Below are 18,079 nucleotides of genomic sequence, written 5' to 3'. Positions count from 1 at the left end.
TTTGTCATGAGACTTCTATGAATACAAATCCCATTCTCACTACTTGAACCAAATGTTTGATTTGTCATAGTGAAGTGGTTGGAGTATTTTCTGGCAATGTTTGTGCTGTGTATTCTAAGTGGAGTATTTTCATTTTGATTTTCAGGTTTTACAAGATGTAAAAAAGCTCAATGTACATTCAACCCAGAATAAAGATCCAAGTATCCCTGCTTTCATCACATATTTTAGGTAAGAATTAGCATAACTTTAAGCCATTTGGCATAGAAGAGTGAATTAGAGAGCACCCTATACCGTGGAATCCTGATGTAATGAGTGTAATGTGAAAGTTGAATCTTAGTTTATTGATTAAAGAGCTTGGTACATTTTACTGCCAGATCAATTTTGAATGTCAAGACCTACATACCACACACCCATTGGCTTGTGTTACAAGTATTAATTTGAAATTGTAGCCCTGCATCTGTATTCCTTCTTCCATGAGAGTATCTGTAGGACTACAGTTTGCTCTGTCATGGTTTTGTTTGTCTCTTCTCCTGCCTCAACTTCTTGATTCTTTCCTTTCTCTCCCTGAAATTTTTAGTATCCTCTTCCCTTGGTTTTCCCTTTGGTATTTCTCTCACCTGTCCTCATTTTTTGTTGATCTCCTATTTACATTAGCTGGTGTTTACTTATTGCCCCTGTTTTTCTTTTCTTCAACAGTGATTCACATCTCAATCCATTCCTTTCCCAGTTGAACAACCCACTTTGTCTTTCAAACCACTCCGTCTTTCCTCCCTTCTTACCCATTGTCTCCCATATCTTTCTGGTCAATCTGTCCCTGTTCATCCTTAATACATGTCTAGAAAATGTTTCCCATTTCATTCTGATTTCTTCTGACTCATTTTGGTCTCTGAATCTTCCTCTCTTCTTTGTTCTCTTGTTCTTCTCCATGTCTTCCTTGTGTTATTGTCTCAGCTGCATATGGTATAGTGTTCCTCGCAATTGTCTCATTGTGTCTGATCTATGCATCTGTTGTTATGTTCTTTTTGTTATACACCTCCTTGGTCACAAGTTGGGCTTCATCCTCTCTTTTATATCCTCACTGCCACTATTTCTTCCTTTTATATATCATCCAATCCCTAGAGGTGTTCAGTTCATCTTTTGTCCTACCTTTCTGGCTTCTCATATGGATGCTGTTAAGTGGTTTCTTTGCGCCCTCTTCCATCCCTTACTATGCCATCCGCAAAGGCTAGGCCTTCTGCCTCTGCTCTATTATCCCTTTTGTCCTCCATGAATGTCTGTGGTATCTCCATTTTGCCATTGCATATCCTCTATTGTCTCATCACTTCATCCAGTACTGATTTGACCATCATTGGTGATGGTCCATCTCGCTGTTTGACTCCTGCCTTCATGTCTTCAAGCTCTTTTGATAGAGCTCCCCTGAAAATCACCTTTGCCTTAATGTCCTTCAGAACTTCAGTTGTTCTTGTGTAGTGCCTTCTCTAGCCCTCTTTACTTCAGATTCTGCTTTTATCATATGCTTTCGTGAGTACCACAAAAGTCACTGTTGTCTTCCTTTTTCTTCAGTTCATCTTCTGTGCGTTCTTATTCTTTCCTAACACCCACATGGTAATCTTCTTCTGCGCAGAAGAACAGCTAGGAAGTACAGCGGGCTCCTTTCAGCGAGAGTCTCGATAGTATCTCGTGATTGGCCTCCAGTAATGATAGGTGTTTTTTGTTTGCATCCCTCTTATCTCCTTGCTTTCTTTTCTTTCAATTTTTGTGTCTAAACCTTGGGTCATTACCAGTGACTGGACGGTGACATTTGAGAAGAACCTAGATTTTTTGCCAGATGTTTCAATTTACAGAAAATCACGCAATGGATAGTATCAGTCTAGTTGAAACTCTCCATTTCCTAGCACTGCATCTTCCACCATTCTTTTTTTGCTCTATCTGTCGCTCATTCCAATCAATTATTCAACTCTTTCATACTTCATCCTTCCTAACTCTGTGGTTACATTCTTCCATTTCATTCTCTAATCTACAAGGTCTGTCCAATAAATGCACGAACTGGTGCAATCTGGCAGCCATGACGCGGACTAAAGCCCGGCCTGCTTCCGGCACTAGTTGCCTGAGACCCGATGAGGAGACGTCTGTGCTTGGTGAGTTACGCACTATGGTGCCAGTTACGTTAGTTTCTGTTGCCCTTTTTTTTACTCTTTGTCAACAATTGAAATTGACGAAGTCATGGAGGAACGAATCAACATATCCAGTTTATACGGTGAAGTGCGGTAAAAGTTATCTAGAAATTACTGAAATGTTGACAGCTATTTACGGTGACAATGCTCTGAAGAAAACATCCGTTGTAAGTGGATTAAATCAAACCAAAAAATCAAGAAAAAGCCGATCGAAAATCTAAGTCATGCTCCTTTCTTTTCTTTGATCTGGAAGGTGTTGTTCATCATGAATTTCTTCCTGAAGGACAAACAGTAAATGCTGAGTCTTACCTTACAGTGCTCTAGCGTTTGAGAGATTGCGTGCGTTGTGTGCGACCAAATTTGACTCAAAGCGATGGATGGATCCATGACAATGCACCCGCTCATCCAGCATTTATTTTTTGCCAGCTTCTGGCAAATAATTGAATCGCCTTGATCCTTAATCATCCTCCTCATTCGCCAGATCTCGCCCCCTAGGACTTATTCCCAAAATGCAAAAATGTGATGAGGGGACATCACTGGGAAGATGTGGACACAATAAACAAGAAACGAAGAGGAAACTAAAAAGCCTAACTCCCAAGGACTTCCAACAATGCTTTGAACAGTGGAAAAGAAGATGGAATAAGTATAGCATAGCAACGAATGGAGAGTACTTTGAAAATGGGACAAAATCTACGTGGACTAAATTTTGCAAAATTACGTTTTTATGGCCTCAGTTCACGTATTTATTGAACAGACCTCGTATCTTTCTACTCATCTCATCTGTGATCCATCGTTTCCTTGTCCTTTTCATATTAACAGTTCGTATAGTTTGCCCTGCTCTGGTGGTGGCGGGGTAACGCCCTCGTCTCCCAACCCCGAGGTCACTGTTTGATTCCTGCCTTGGGGGGTTTCTCTTTCCCAGGGCTTGGGCTTTTGTAATTATAAATTTAATATACAGGGGCAGGTAATTATAAATGCCATGTGCTGGGTAATGAGCTATAAAGCCCAAATCTCGCCCTAACAGAAAGACGTTAAATAAATAAATAGTTTTTTGTGTGTTTTGAAATCTCTTTTTTGATATATTTCCATTTTTCTTTGATAGTGCTCAGCTCCTTTCCTTCTCTCATGATTTTCTCTACGATCTGCTGATACACCATCCTTGTCATGCCAGTTAATGTATCTATACGAGGGGGTACCCAAAAATAGCAGGAATGTTGTTATAGATTCTTTAGTTCTCAATATATTTACATTATATTTTGTTCACCTTCAAAGTATTCCCCATTGACCACAATGCGCTTCCCCAAACGATGCTTCCATTGTTCGAAACATTTCTGAAATTCATTTATCGGGATGTCCTTCAGGCCTTCTAGCAATTTTTGTTTTATCTCCTCCTCCACAGTGTCAAAGCACTTTCCTTTCATGTCCCTTTGAGTCTGTGGAACAAAAAGAAGCCACAGGGATCTAAATTTGGTGAGTAGGGAGGGTGGACAATCGATGCCATACTGTTTTTAGTCAAAAACTGCATCACGGAGAGGGCGGTATGAGCAGGCGCTTTGTCATGATGGAAGAACCAGTCGACTGTGTGCCAAAGGTCTGCTCTTTTCTTCCGGATACTCTCCCTCAATCTCTTCAAAACCTCCAGGTAAAACTTCTGGTTGACAGTTTGACCCAGGGGGAACGAACTCCAAGTGCACAATACCTCTGCAATCGAAGAAACAAATGAGCATTTCACTTGGTGAGCTTTTTTTGGACGAGGAGAGCCAGCTGTTTTCCATTGGCTTGATTGCTGCTTCGTTTCAGGATTGTATCCATAGCACCATGATTCATCAGCAGTAGTCACCTTGAAAAATAATCAGGGTCCTCTTCGAGCTGATCTTGAAGCTCAAAACATGCCTGAACTCGATGCTCCCTTTGCTCGTTAGTGAGATGGCGAGGGACAAATTTGGCTGAAACCCTTTTCATATACAAATCTTCAGATAGAATCCTCTGAATTGAACTCCATGACAACCCAGACATCTCACAGAGTTGATCAATGGTTCTGCAATGGTCTTCAAGAATGAGGGCATTGATTTTGTTGACGTTTTCGTCAGTTCTTGATGTTGAAGGGCGGCCTGAATGTGGTTGGTTTTTAATTGACATTTCACCATTTTTAAAACGTAAACCACCCGTAGACTCTGGTCTTGCTTAGGGCAACTTCCCCATAAGCAGTCTTGAGCATTACAATAGTTTCCGCGGCCGATTTCCCCAACAGGAAACACAATTTCACTGCAGCGCGTTGCTCTTGATAATCCGCCATCACGTTTTTTGCTGAAATGAAAAAAAGTTGTTTCACTGAAGAAACTCTCACGGACAGACAAATCAGTCCGGTCCACATTGATGGTGCTGCACATACTGATGCAGGAGGCATGAGCCTGAAGTACGAGAGGCCAAACAAAGGCTTCCCCCACTCTCGCTCCCCACCGCAGCCCGATTCCCGTTACTTTTGGGTCCCCCCTCGTATTTAATTTCCTATTCTGTCACTCCTGCCTTGTCTTTTTGAATTCGATGCACTTCATGATTGCAAAATTATCATCTGAGCCTTCTATGCATCTACTCCTGGGAAACTGCAAATTGATGACGCTGTTCCTAAATCTGTGCCTAACCGTAATATAATCTGACTGACGACTTTCTGAGTCACCTGGCATTTTCCATGTATACCTTTGCTCTTTGTGGCATCTAAACCAAGTGTTGGTGATGACTAACCTCTGTCTCCTGCAGAGTCCATCCGCTTTCTCCCTGTGGTCATTCCTCGTATCTAAACTGTAGTCCTCCACTTCATCTCCATCCTCTCCTTTGCCTACCATCACATTCCAACCCCCCATCACTATCAAATATTTCGCTGCTGAAACGCACCCTATTGAGAACACACACTATTATAGTCTCTAACTAATCGTATATCCTATCGACCTCTTCCTCCTTATGATTGGTTGGTGGCATATACCTGTACAACGACCAAGTTAGCTGGTTCTGCTTTTATCTCTGCTGATAATATTCTGTGCATTGCTTGCTCTATGTTGACTATGCTTCTTCTAACCTTTTTGTTCAATATTGTGGCAGCCCCTCGCTGGCTCTCATCCTCTTTGCTATATTAATATCCCTGATATGCTTCCATTTCACCTCGCATTAACTTAAAACATTTATATTTCCTTTTTCAATCTCTCGCTTCATTTTCTCTAATTTTTCTGTCCTCAACATTGTCATAATATTCAAAGTTCCTATTCAGAGTGATTTGGTCTTCTTTTGTGCTGCTGCTGTCACCTTGGCTTTACCAGGATTTCATGAGATGATGGCTGTGTAAGATTTGCCTTTCAAATATATTGACCAAAATTGCATATGTTTAAGATTACACCAACTGCAATCCCTAATGCATATTTGCATGATAGTATTACTAATCTATTGATTATTGAATCTCTCCATTTAGACCCTGTCCAATAAATACATGAACTGAGGCCACAAAAACTTTATTTTACAATATTTAGTCGGCCTAGGTTTGTCCCCTTCAAAGTACTCTCCATTCGTTGCTATCCACTTATTCCATCTTCTTTTCCCCTCTTTAAGGCACCTTTGGAAGTCCTCGGCAGTTTGGCTTTTTAGTTTTCTCTTCGTTTCTTGCTTAATTGTGTCTTTCACATCTTCCCAGTGATTTCCCCCCCATCACATTTTGGCATTTAGGGAATAGGGAAAAGTCGCAAGGGGTGAGATCTGGCGAATTAGGAGGATGATCAAGGATGGCGATTGAATTATTCTTGCCAGAAACTGGCGAACAATCAATGCGGAATGTGCATTGGTGCATTGTCATGGTGTGAAGGAGCCATCCACCATGTTCAGTTAAAATAGTGTGCACTGTTGATTTTCTTCAATTCAGTTCATCCGCTAGCATTCGGACAGTTTTTCGACGATTGGTGAGGACAAGGGACGGCACGCGATCAATGTTGTCGTTGAAGGTCATCCTGGCCTTCATCCGTGGCATCTTGTCGGCCACCTTTAAAATGCTCAACCCTCTTGAAAGCGAATTATTTCTTCAGAGCATTATCGCCGTAAACATCTGTCAACATTGATAACTTTTACCACTGCACTTCACCAAAAAACTTGATGTTGATTCGTTGCTCCGTGATTTCTTCAATTTCCAATTTCGACAAACAGCCAAAGCAAGGGCAACAGAACACAACATAACTGGCGCCATACGCAAGCAAGCTCGACGATGCGCCAAGCACAGCACAGGCGGCGGCTCATTGGCTCTCAGGCAACTGGCGCCGCTGGTGTGCGGGGATATAGTCCACGTCATGGCTGCCAGATTGCGCCAGTTTGGGTGTTTTTTGGGCAGACCACGTAAATGAAATGATAATGTATTTAGTTATAATTTGGAGTTTCATTGAATAATATCATGAGAAACTGTGGAGTTGAAAAGTACATATGTATGCATGTAGGTGGCATCATCTGCTTCTGCTAGAGTATATGTACCATACTGCATAACCTTAATGGTTATTTGCCAAATTGTGGATGGACTGTACTCCATTCCTGGCTCTGCATCATCTTCTCTTTTTGAACTTTAATATCATTAAGTTAAAGTGCATTATAATTTCAGTAGAATATACCAAAAAGAATGGTAAGGGTTCTGACTTTATTGGTCAATAATTTGATACTCTGCTGTTACTGCTAATTAGTAATATTTTTAAGGCAGCCTAATTTGTTAGAATGGGCTATCAAATAAACTATTTTTGCTCAACTTAACACCAAACCTTTCTTCATTTTCTGGGTTCATTCTGACTTATAATGGGGACGAGGGAATACTGTGCATACTCAAATATAGGTCAACCTTCGAATGCAAAATTCTGATTAAAATGATCAAGGGACGACCTATGTACACGAGAGAGAGAGAGACAGAGGTATTTATGGTAAGCTTAAAAAATTTTGTTTGAGAAACAAGATGAAGTTGCTTTTTGCAGGACATCAGTTAGGGCAAATAATTTTATGCTAAATTAGACTGGAAAGAGTTGAAGTTTTCTTATTGGACGGATGGGTGTTTCTCTTCCCTCCTGCAATCACCAGAGCTGAAATTTTCCTCCACGCATTTAAAAATGTTCGCTCCACAAATTCCATGCAAAACCATTTCTATGCTTGGAAAATATTTTTATAAAACCTCTCTAGTCACTGCTACCTTGGACTCTTTTGATATTTTCTTCCGAACACACCAGGGGCTCTCACTTTCTCGACATGTGACCCTGCACCCATTCTGTTCCCAGGGAGTTTCCTTAAAATGTTTTTTCTTATCATCCCATTGTATTTAAGAACTCCTTTACTATGAAGTGGAGGTCAGCTGCTGGCAAGGGAATCTCCCTCTCCACATTTAAGAATCTCTTTCATTAGCTGGTCATCTTCTTCGTGTATAGAATCGTTTGTCCCCCAGATGTCTTCCGCTGCTTTTTTTCTTCAGGTTATCTTGTTGGGCTGTTGATTTGGCTCCTTGCATGTTGACCTAAGTGTTGTACTTCCATATTATTTTGTACAGAATGTGCTATGTTGTATCTTTCTATGTCTGGAAGACATGATTAAATCATATAACAAAGTGAACTTCAGGAGAAAACAATTTAAGTACCAGCCGTCTAAACTTGCCCCTTATGGTACATTTCTCCTCGATGTGGTCAATGCCTCCTGGGACAAAGACAAGTGTTGTATTTATGCCATAATTGTGTCAAAGAGCAGAACAAGTGTTGCGTTTAATGACATAATGGTGTGAAAGAGTGGTACAAGTATTGTACCTGTGCCGTAGTTGTGGCAAAGGTGATAATGCAATAATCACAGGGCGATTTTATGACAGAGAATGTGCATGGAGTTGCTAGCAGATAAGAGATCATTGATATATACACATCTTACAGTAAAAAACATCCAAATTTCAAGATTTTTGCATCATTTTGCACTCTCCATGAATTCTAAGATATGGCAAATTACCTCTTATGATTCACAATGCCCCTTGTATCAAACTAGTGCAGCTAAAATATTTTCAACTGCTCTAACTTGTTTATAGTATAATACTATTTTATGCTTTACAAACATGAAATCATATAAATACTATTAATCATTCATCAAGCATCCCAGTTTATGTCCTTATACTTATCACATAAAATATGCACAGTGATGAAAATGCAATACTGAAAGTCACAGAAATTAGGTAATGAGTGTTGATAAAATCACCATTGATGTAAAGTGCTTTATATTGCCAAGTATTTATTTTAGCTCTTGAAAATACTTTTAAAATCAAGATTCCAATGTTAGATTGCACATGTAATACTTTCCTAATGGAATATTTTTTGTTTTAGGTCTAAGAATTACAAGGAATTGGATGCCATTAGCAAAACTCCTAATCAAGAACCTGGAAAAGTAAATAGGCATGAAAAACGTGATATAGAAATTCCTGAAACTGAAAAGGAGGAAAGCCAGTGTAATAAACACCCCGTAGCAGTTGGGCACATTGCAAAAAAAGTTGATGATCCAGTGAGTTCTTTGGGGGTTGAGAAAAGATTGAGCAAAGTGAATGAAATTACCGCCAGTGATCAACCAATTGTGGTTCTCAGCGGTGATGGTAGTTTAGGCAATGATGTGAGCGAACCTAGCGATGATTTAAGCGAACGCGTCGAAGATAGCATGGAGACTGATGCAAGCAGCAGTGCGCCTGATGAAGCCGATCAAGCGCCTCCTGAAGGCAACGCTGCAGTGAGTACATCACCTGACTTGACATCCGACGAACCCATGGTTGAAAGCTCAAAAGAAGTTTATGGCAATGTTTGCAAATATTGTGATCGAAGTTTCAGGTATAATGCTGAGCTATTGTTCCATCATACTAGTGCACATCAGGAGTTTGTGTTTTGCTGTCGTGTTTGCTTTAAGGTTTTTTACGATGACAAAGAAGAATTTAAAAAGCATGTCGTGTCTCACTCAGCAAATACAGAAGCTGGTATTAAAGGATTAAGTAGTGGGAACACATCTTCAGATTCAGACCCCAGCAGTGCTCCAAGTGAAGTGGATGATTGTGGCTTACAATCTCCGAGCAAGACCCGAGAACAAGTACACTTGAATTACATCTGCAAGTATTGCAGCTCGAAATATTCAAAACTTAATGATCTTTTCTCTCACCAAACAGTGTTTCATCCAGATTTAGTATTCCGATGTTCTCACTGTTTAAAAGTATTTTATGAAAATGAAGAGGAATTACATAAGCATGAAGAATCTCATGGGATACATAGGAGCAAGTCATCCAAGCCTTCAGAAGGTACTGATAGAATTATGGGAAAGGATTTATCTGGTGCCAGTGTTGTTTATTCGACACTCACAGAAAAGCAGCAGGAATGGGTTAATAGAATCCTTTCAGAAAAGCCCAAGAAGAAGGGAAGCTATGCACTTTATAATACCTTGTCCTCAGCTAAGGAAAATGCTTGTATTTCTCCCTCTGAAAATGCTATTGTCACACCCCCTGAAAATGCAGATTCAAATATTTCATCTCCTGTAGATTCCAATGCCAATATTTCCTCTTTAATTTCAAAGGTAAATTTTCCACACGCTGGGAACATTCGCACTCTGTCCTCTGTAAAAGCGAGCATTAATTTTCTACCTACTGCAAGCATGAGTACAGCATTGGATTATCAAGATAAAGTGGCCCATCCCACTGGTGAAAGCAGTCCTTCAAAATGCTATTCTGTGAAAGTTTTAAATCCTGGAAATTCAACCCAATCAGCCAAAGTGATCTATCAAAGGGTGAAAAGCTACATTTGCAGGCCATGCCAAATAGAATTCAAAACTGATGAGGAGCGAGAGTTGCATCGCCTTTTCCATCATCGGTTAAAATTACCATGTCGCTTTTGCCCACGGACTTTAGCTCATAAGTCAAAGCTCTTGGAACATGAGGCTACGCATTTTAGAAAGCCTAAACTTGAGTGTAAAAAGTGTAAGGAAGAGTTTGAAAATGTGGATATCTTGAAGAAGCACAGGCGCACACACTCTGTTATTCATACCCTTCCACGCTTCAGTTGTCAGATTTGCAAGAGGCTCTACATTCGTGAGAAAGAACTGAAGATTCACTTAGAGAGCCACTTAGATGAAAGGCCTTTCCTTTGTGAAAAGTGTGGACAGTGCTTCAAGGACGTCCCAAGCCTGAAGGAGCACAGGAGTACTCCATGCAAGGCCAGGGGATTTTCCAAATCCTATGAATGTGACGTTTGTGAGAAGAAATTCCACAATGCGAGGCTCCTGTCTCGCCACCGCATCCTCCAGCACACGGGTGAGTGAAGGGCTGTTCTATGAATTTGTCAATGCCATCCATGCATCTTTCAATTTAGGTCTTCCTTCCAAGCTCCTCTATCCTGCTGCACCTTCTCTTTCATATTTTTATGCTACCTTGCCTTTTAGGTTGTCCACTCCAAGCCTTTTGTCTGTAACCATTTTGTTTTCCTTGTGCTGTGCACATATTTTTATTATACCTTGTGGCCACTTCAGAGCAAGGGCACTTGCTGTTTTGCAAATACAGAAGCAAAACCCCTCCCCTCCCCTCCCAAAACCAAACCGCCCAAAATCCCCTAATCTTATCACCACTTTCTTCCCCGGAACACACAAAATTAAACATCTAATCCGTGACCTCTTCCCAAGTATCAATAACACTCAGTCCACATCACTTTTATTCCCACACTGTCCCTCTGTTTCGTTTAAACGCCCGTCGAACTTGCGAGACATCTTCAAGTCCTCAAATCCAACTTCAAGCACCCCCGTCTCTCCCCCGCCCCTATCCACACCATGAAACCGCCCACGCTGCAAATGCTGTCATCTTTTAAAACCCTCCCCCTCACTCAGTACCAACTCCCAACCACTCGCCACCTGTACCTCAAAAAATATTATATATCGCCTCTCCTGTAACTTCTGCCCTGCCTTCTACGTGGACGAATGCACGACCGCACTTTCCCTCCGCATGAATAACCACCGATATTCCACCAAATCTCCCACTTTTCTTAATTATCCCATCCCTACTCACACCGCTTCCCACAATCAATCTTTTGACGACTGCTTCTCTGTTTCGGTGATTGAAATCCTTCCCAAATCTGCGAGTATAATAGAGGTGAGAACCCGCGAGATGGGGCATATCTGGGTGGCCCAATCATTCAAACCGCCCGGGCTGAACCAAGCCCACTGAATGCATCAATTGGCTGCCTACATATCCCCTCCACCCCCTTGTTAATTTCCTATTGGTCCCTTTACCTCTCCTTCCCCCACCTCTCCCCCGCACATCCTCTCCGCTCTTCCTCGAGAACGCCATTCTGAAGACGACAGCCGTGCTGTCGAAACGTCAAATAACAAATTGTGAGTGTCCTTTCTTTGTGTTTCTATATTCTAAAAATCTAAATCTTTGTTTTTACATATTTGTGCGTCGCCGAAGAGCGGTCTATTTCGAAGATATTTTATGTATATATATATATATATATATATACATACATATATATATATATATATATATATACTACAACCTTGACGTGGTGGAAGGGTGCTTGGCCAAGAAGTCCGACACGAAAAGCGCGGTGTGAGACGGTGCATTTTCGTGATGCAGCCGCCAGAAGTTTTTGATCGCTGGCCGGACGCGGGTGACTCGCACTTGGACGTAAAATGCAGCATTTACAGTTTGTCGTTCAGGTACAAATTCGTAGTGGACGACTCCCCTTTTGTCAAAAAAGGCAATGAGCATCGCCTTGATCCGAGATTTGCTCTTGCGAGCTTTCTTTTGACGGGGTGATGATGGGGTGTGCCACTCCGCACTTTGTCTCTTCGACTCCGGGTCGTACTCAAAGATCCACGTCTCGTCACCCGAAACAACGTTCTCTAAGAAATGTGGATCATTTTTGCAGTGATCCGCAAGTTGTGTCGCGATTTCCAAACGATTGAGTCTTTGATCATCACTGAGCACTTTCGGCACCAACTTTGCTGAAGCTGAAATTTTTCGCATCTGTAATTGCTCCCTAATAATCTCGTGCACTATTATTTTTGGCACATTACACTGCTCTGCTATCATCCGAACACTAAGACGACGATCAGAGTTCAGTACATCGCGAACTTTTCGCACATTTTCGTCGGTGAGTGTCGTTGATGGGCGTCCAGGCCGTGGTTCGTCGTCGACCTCTTCTCTGCCCTCCACGAACATCTTGTGCCACCGAAAGATCATGTTTCTGGACATGGCTGACTCCCCGTAAGCCTGGTTAATCATACCGCCAGTTTCGGTAGACGATTTCCCAAGCTTTACCGCAAATTTGATGGAATAACGCTGCTCCAAAAACTTCGGCATCGCGTTCCGTGACGTGGGTCGAGCGTGGAGGTTCGCGTTGACAGAGCTCCTCATTACACCACAGCTCAGAGCCGACTGCCTTTTTCAGCGTCGCTTGCAAACATACCCCCCTCCAATCGCAGCCCGTCAGAGCGGTGCTGGGCGGACCACTTTCGAGAACGGAGATATTTGTTTTTTAGCACCCTTATATTTTCTTAAGAACTGCTATTTGTCGCGTACTTTCCTACTCTAGATGTTTTTTCCAAAAATCGGAGAAAGGGAGATAAGGACGGTAATTGACCAAAAATAACAAAGGACATTCAAAATTTCAGGACGTTTCAGGTTCTCTAGACTAATAGTTCTAATTTTTTTAGATGGTTTTTCCGTAATTTATAACACTACTGATTAAACGAGAATTGTTGCATTCATACAAATAACGGTAAAAATCCCTTTATATTGAGAGAAATCTCTTTAGTTGGTGAGAAATATCCACATAATGAAAGATGAGAAGAAATTGAGATGGGGTAAGGCTTATTATCCAGGCACGCTGGAATTGGGTATTCATGGGAAGGAAGTGCGCTCCATGATAGGTCCATAATCACAGCCAATTTGCAAGGAAAAAAAACAAATCATGGTTGCATGAAGACCCGCAGATCTCAGCGTAAATTACGTATCCTCGATAGCTGGACGTGCCTGTGTTAACCGAGTGTCTGATTTCGCCGGCGTCCGAGGCATCGGCCGCAGGGATTTGGAGAGCGGCATTGCCGGACTCAATCGGAAATAGAGGTTCTGATCCTGTTTTGTTTCGAGCAGCGGTTGACCGTCTAGTTCTTCCAGAAGCGTGGGGTTTGACTCTCGACTTTTTTCCGCCGGGAAGGCCGTGCATTAGTTTTGTTTACTGGATCAAGACTGACCTTGACTCCTTGTTTAGAGCTGGGCGCGCCGCTCCAGGCGCGCCCAGCCCAGGAGTCAGTACACTTATTTTCCGGACGAACCCTGTATATTAGTCATTACCGTAAGATACTTGTATTGGACAGTTATTGAAAACCGCGTATTTTAATATCCTTTTATGTCCTAACATTCTTTGCTAAAAGCCTGTTTCTTCCTTTTTAACCACCTTTGCTCACGGCGTCCATGCATCAAATTTTTTCTCGATGAATCATTTGCATTCCCACAATTCTCAATCCTAATTAATAAATTTCAACCAATCATACTCTCCTCCGCCAATAATACCACCCCCATTCTATTCGACAAGGTGACATCGTATGATGGTTCGAAGACTTAATATTTAAATGGTGAATTAAATGAAGGAAAAAAATCAGGGCTTAGCTGGTGTACTATAATTACTCAGGGTAATCAATACAATAGAACATAAATTATCACCGCATTGTCAAAATTTCATGTTTTCCACCGAAATCAAATTCCGATGCATCAAATTTTTAAACAATTAACCTTTATATTTATTCAGAGCTAAGATTAACGCATGACCGTTGGGAGAGTCAGACAAATGAGTGGTCCATCTTGAGGTATTCATGGTAATTCGGTGAGGGGATGCGAATTTACATTCCTTAGAGATGGCAGCAATCAAGAAGTGCGTAATCCAAGTGTGGTCGTGACATGAGAAAATGAGATTACTCGCCAGCCCTGGCTTTGTTTGGAGTTATACAGGGGAGCAGAGGGCTTTGGTTGGGAAAAGCACGCAGATAACATTTATTAAACCTGGAAAATAATTAGAAAATTACCATTTTAGTACATTACGCCGGAAGTTATTCTCATGGAGAGTGTATAGTTCGTAAATGGAGATAGCTTATGTAAATATATCTGTACATAAAATAGTAGAGGTACATTAATAAACACCATTCACTTTGCTAAAATAATTGTCAATAATATAAAAGGATAACTCGTAATATAACGCTCACAGACCTTTCCTTGGAACGTCTAAGGGTAACATTTTTAAAATTATTAATGCCTTCATACGCTTTATCTAATTGTATTGAGGTACTACACGCGCACACACGCAATACATGTGTGTGAATATATATGTACGTGTATATATATATATATATATATAAATTTAAAGATATACATATATATATACGTTTTCATATATATAAAGAAACATACATATCGATGATCAGTATAATAAATAGGCAGTACAATAGAACACAAATAAAATAGTAACACTTAAAAGGACACTCACATTGTAGATTGCTTGAGCTTTCGGCCTTCGAAGAGGCCGAAATTAAGACTGTTAGGACATGGAAAGTTTGCATAGGAAGGGTGAAATTGGTGCGCTGTACAGCGAAGTTAAATCTTTATCGGGAAGCAAGAAAGGGAGATCTATGCTAACAGTTAGAGATAAGGCGGGCAAGAGAGAATCAAAACGAGAGAATCAATCTCTTAATACTTTACCTTTAACTTCTATAAGGCTACAAAATATTGCATTAGTTAACTCCAATTCTTGCTCCCTCTTCCCTTAATCAGATTAATAAAAAATATATATTTCTATTAAAAAAATAGCTCTGGCCCCATAAAAAATCCTTAGGATAAAAATATGCCTAACGATTTTGTGGACATATTCTCTTTTTAGCAGGCTAACAGATATATTTTAGTGTGTACAATTTAATACAAATAACCCTATGTTTCGAAATAAGGTTGATGAGTATCGGTTGCCTCTTACAATTGCGATTTTCAAAAAAACTCAAGATGATCTAACTATTTATAAACTTTTCCAGTTGTGTTTTTCCTAAATGACTGACTTTCAAATAGCCATAGCTATAATTTACCCATAGAAAATCATAATTTCTTATGCTTGCTATCACCAGGCAACCTGCCAAAGCATCAAAATATAACTACTTTACTGAGAACTAAAATCTGTGATACTTTCCATTTTTAAATGTGTGTACGGAGGCCAGCGACTATGAAATATTTAAAATGTATAGGGATTCACCAAACCTGGAAAAACCAGAATTTTGCAGAGAGGCAGAATACTTGGTGAAATGTTGCAAAATTGTGCATGAAGGTTTCAAAAATGTTTCCTCATTTAAAATAATGAAATAAAAGGCTATCTTTAACAGAAAATCATTTTTCGTGACTTCTAAGCTGTCCAAGTTCACATACCCATGAAACTCTTGCTGTATGTTTTTATTATTACCTTGTTATATTGGGTACACTAAAGCACAAAATGGAAACAATCATGGATTTTTCAACACACTAGTGTCGTTCCAAGAAACTGTGGGAGATGTTGCAACAGTTGATGGAGTCATCCGCTAATATGCATTTCATTGCAAAAATTTAAGTGTAAAGATCATTCACCTTGAATTGAATTCGAACCCGGATCCCTCAATGTCCGGTCAAAAGCCAGTTGAGCTATCGATGCATCCTCTTAAACTCTGAAATTTTGGGGGTTTTAAAGGAATGAGATGTCGTGTCGTGCATGACTACCAATGCCTGTGGCATTGTGTGTATGGTATTTCATTGCAACATCTTGTTACTTTAAAGCCCTCAAAATTTCAGAGTTTAAGAGGACGCCTTGCTAAAGCATTTGGCCGGACATCGAGGGATCTGGGTTTGAATCCAATCGAAGGTGAAAGATTTTTACACTGAAATTGTTGAAATACTAGTGTGGTGTTGGTTCTATGAAAAAACCTGAAAATCAGGTCACTTTCATCGCCTAAACTAGGTAAAAAGTTCAAGAGTTTCTTTCTAAGTATCACTTAAACCATGAGTAAACAGATTATCATTGGAATAAGTGAAAAAATTTTTAATTATTGGTGGTATAACTTTGATTATTATTTTTATCCTTTGGAATACCAGCCACATAGGACGCCTTAGGCATGTCAGGAAATACTGCCATTTCAGGGCATCGATCATGCTGATGCCATTGCATAAGTGCAAACCAATTTTCACCACTTATTATAATGCAAAGTTAGCCTTGCAGGATGGAGCAGAGCATATGGTTCCATTTCATGATATTTTCCATTGCATCAGTCTTTTGATTTGTAATGGGAATTGGAAATTGCTTACATCAGGAACCTTTTCAGTAGCTCGGAGAGGGGAAGCTGAGCTGAGTGTAATGTTCCAAATATCCTACGGGAATACTGTGAACCATAGATCCACTTTATGTTAAACTTTTAGGAATTTATTTTTGGCAATAAAATATGCTTAAATAATTGTGGACCTTGCTGGAGAGAATAGGCCATGTGGACTTTTTCTAATTGGATGTCTTGCTTCTCTTCTGTGTTTTCCATCTCCAGCATTGTACCCCTGCCCGCTCTGTGGGCTCATCTTCAGATCCCGACCTGCAATGAACAGTCACATGGAGGGACACAGCAAGATGCTTTGCTTGGTGTGCGATGAGCCATTTGAAACTTTGGATCAGCTGCAGAAGCACAGGAAGCAGCAACACCCTGAAGAGGAAATGACTGAATTTTCTGCTTTCCAGTGCGAAGGACCGAGGGTTGTACCCAAACTGATGTGTTCCGAGTGTGATAAGTGTTTTGCAACTGAGCTCACGCTAAGCATCCACAAGGCCACTCATTCGAATGAATCCGTATGGCAATGCCATCTCTGCAATGAGAAGTTTGATAGCAAGTACCAACTGGAGAATCACATGTCATCCCACCCGGGCGAACGACCGTACAAGTGCAGCATTTGCGATCGAACTTTTGCCACCCACAGGAGTTTGCTCAAACACGAAAAAGTGCACTTTCAAGAGGAGGGCTACTCCTGCAACAATTGTCACAAGTCCTTCTCGACAGCAGTCGAGTTTTCCAATCATCTGGTGGAGCATATCTCTTATAACCCCTTCACTTGCAAGTTCTGTCCCATGTCCTTCTCTCGAAAGATATGCCTTTTGATGCATCAGCGCAGTCATACAAAAAGGGTTTATTCCTGTTCAAGTTGTTCTGAAAATTTCTCCCAGCTTAAGCTTCTTCAGGAACACGAAAGGACTCATGCCCAGTATAAAGGTGATACGGAAATGGCTGCCACTGACATGGATGAAGATTCCCTCGCTGTATCACTTCTAAATATGAGTGAAACTATTGTAGGGGTTGGTAGTGATGACCGCATGTTGGAGGAGGTCATTAAGTCAGCTCATGTGGACCAGAGTGACCACGTGGCTGGCAATGAGGTGGTGAACACGACCATCGTAATAGACCCTGAGTATTCAGAAGTGGTATATGTTACTGATGAACTGGAAACAATTTTATGAAATAAAGTGGTTAAATGTCGCATCATAAGACATTCTTGATGCTTATCAAAGGGAGTTGTTATTTTGCAAAAATTTATATTTTCAATATGGTTATTTGAGATGCAATATTGTTTCAGTGTACTCAACTCAATGAATATTATGTTGTTTGTGCAGAGTTGCCATGCTGCTATTGTAAAGATACTCATCTTAATTGTGTTAAGAAATTTATTGTCTTAAATGAGCAGAAATTAATTCTGTAAACTTTTTTATTCTGTAGGACTATGTATATTCTGTATAGCTATGTAAAAATAAGTAAAAAGAGAAAAAGTTTTATTCTAACGAGCCATAATGTTTTAAAATTAATTTCTCCTCTGCCAA

The 18,079-nt window shown here is 40.5% G+C and overlaps 1 protein-coding gene across 3 annotated transcripts in view; it reads left to right on the top strand.

Annotated features, from left to right (window-relative positions):
* LOC139687964 (zinc finger protein 585A-like) overlaps nt 1-18,079 on the top strand; it is a 34,612-nt gene extending 16,533 nt beyond the window's left edge. For all 3 annotated transcript variants that reach the window (XM_071585339.1, XM_071585338.1, XM_071585340.1), the window contains 3 exons: nt 146-228; nt 8,531-10,485; nt 16,764-18,079. In XM_071585339.1, coding sequence (XP_071441440.1) covers nt 146-228; nt 8,531-10,485; nt 16,764-17,722 — 2,997 coding nt within the window. In that variant the 3' untranslated portion in view covers nt 17,723-18,079. The remainder of the gene's footprint in view (nt 1-145; nt 229-8,530; nt 10,486-16,763) is intronic.

This window comes from Hetaerina americana, unplaced genomic scaffold, assembly GCF_022747635.1.
Source record: "Hetaerina americana unplaced genomic scaffold, ioHetAmer1.1.p SCAF_2, whole genome shotgun sequence".
Classification (NCBI taxonomy): domain Eukaryota; kingdom Metazoa; phylum Arthropoda; class Insecta; order Odonata; family Calopterygidae; genus Hetaerina; species Hetaerina americana.
Note: the sequence above shows the minus strand (reverse complement) of the source record. Positions and strands in the feature narration are given on the sequence as shown.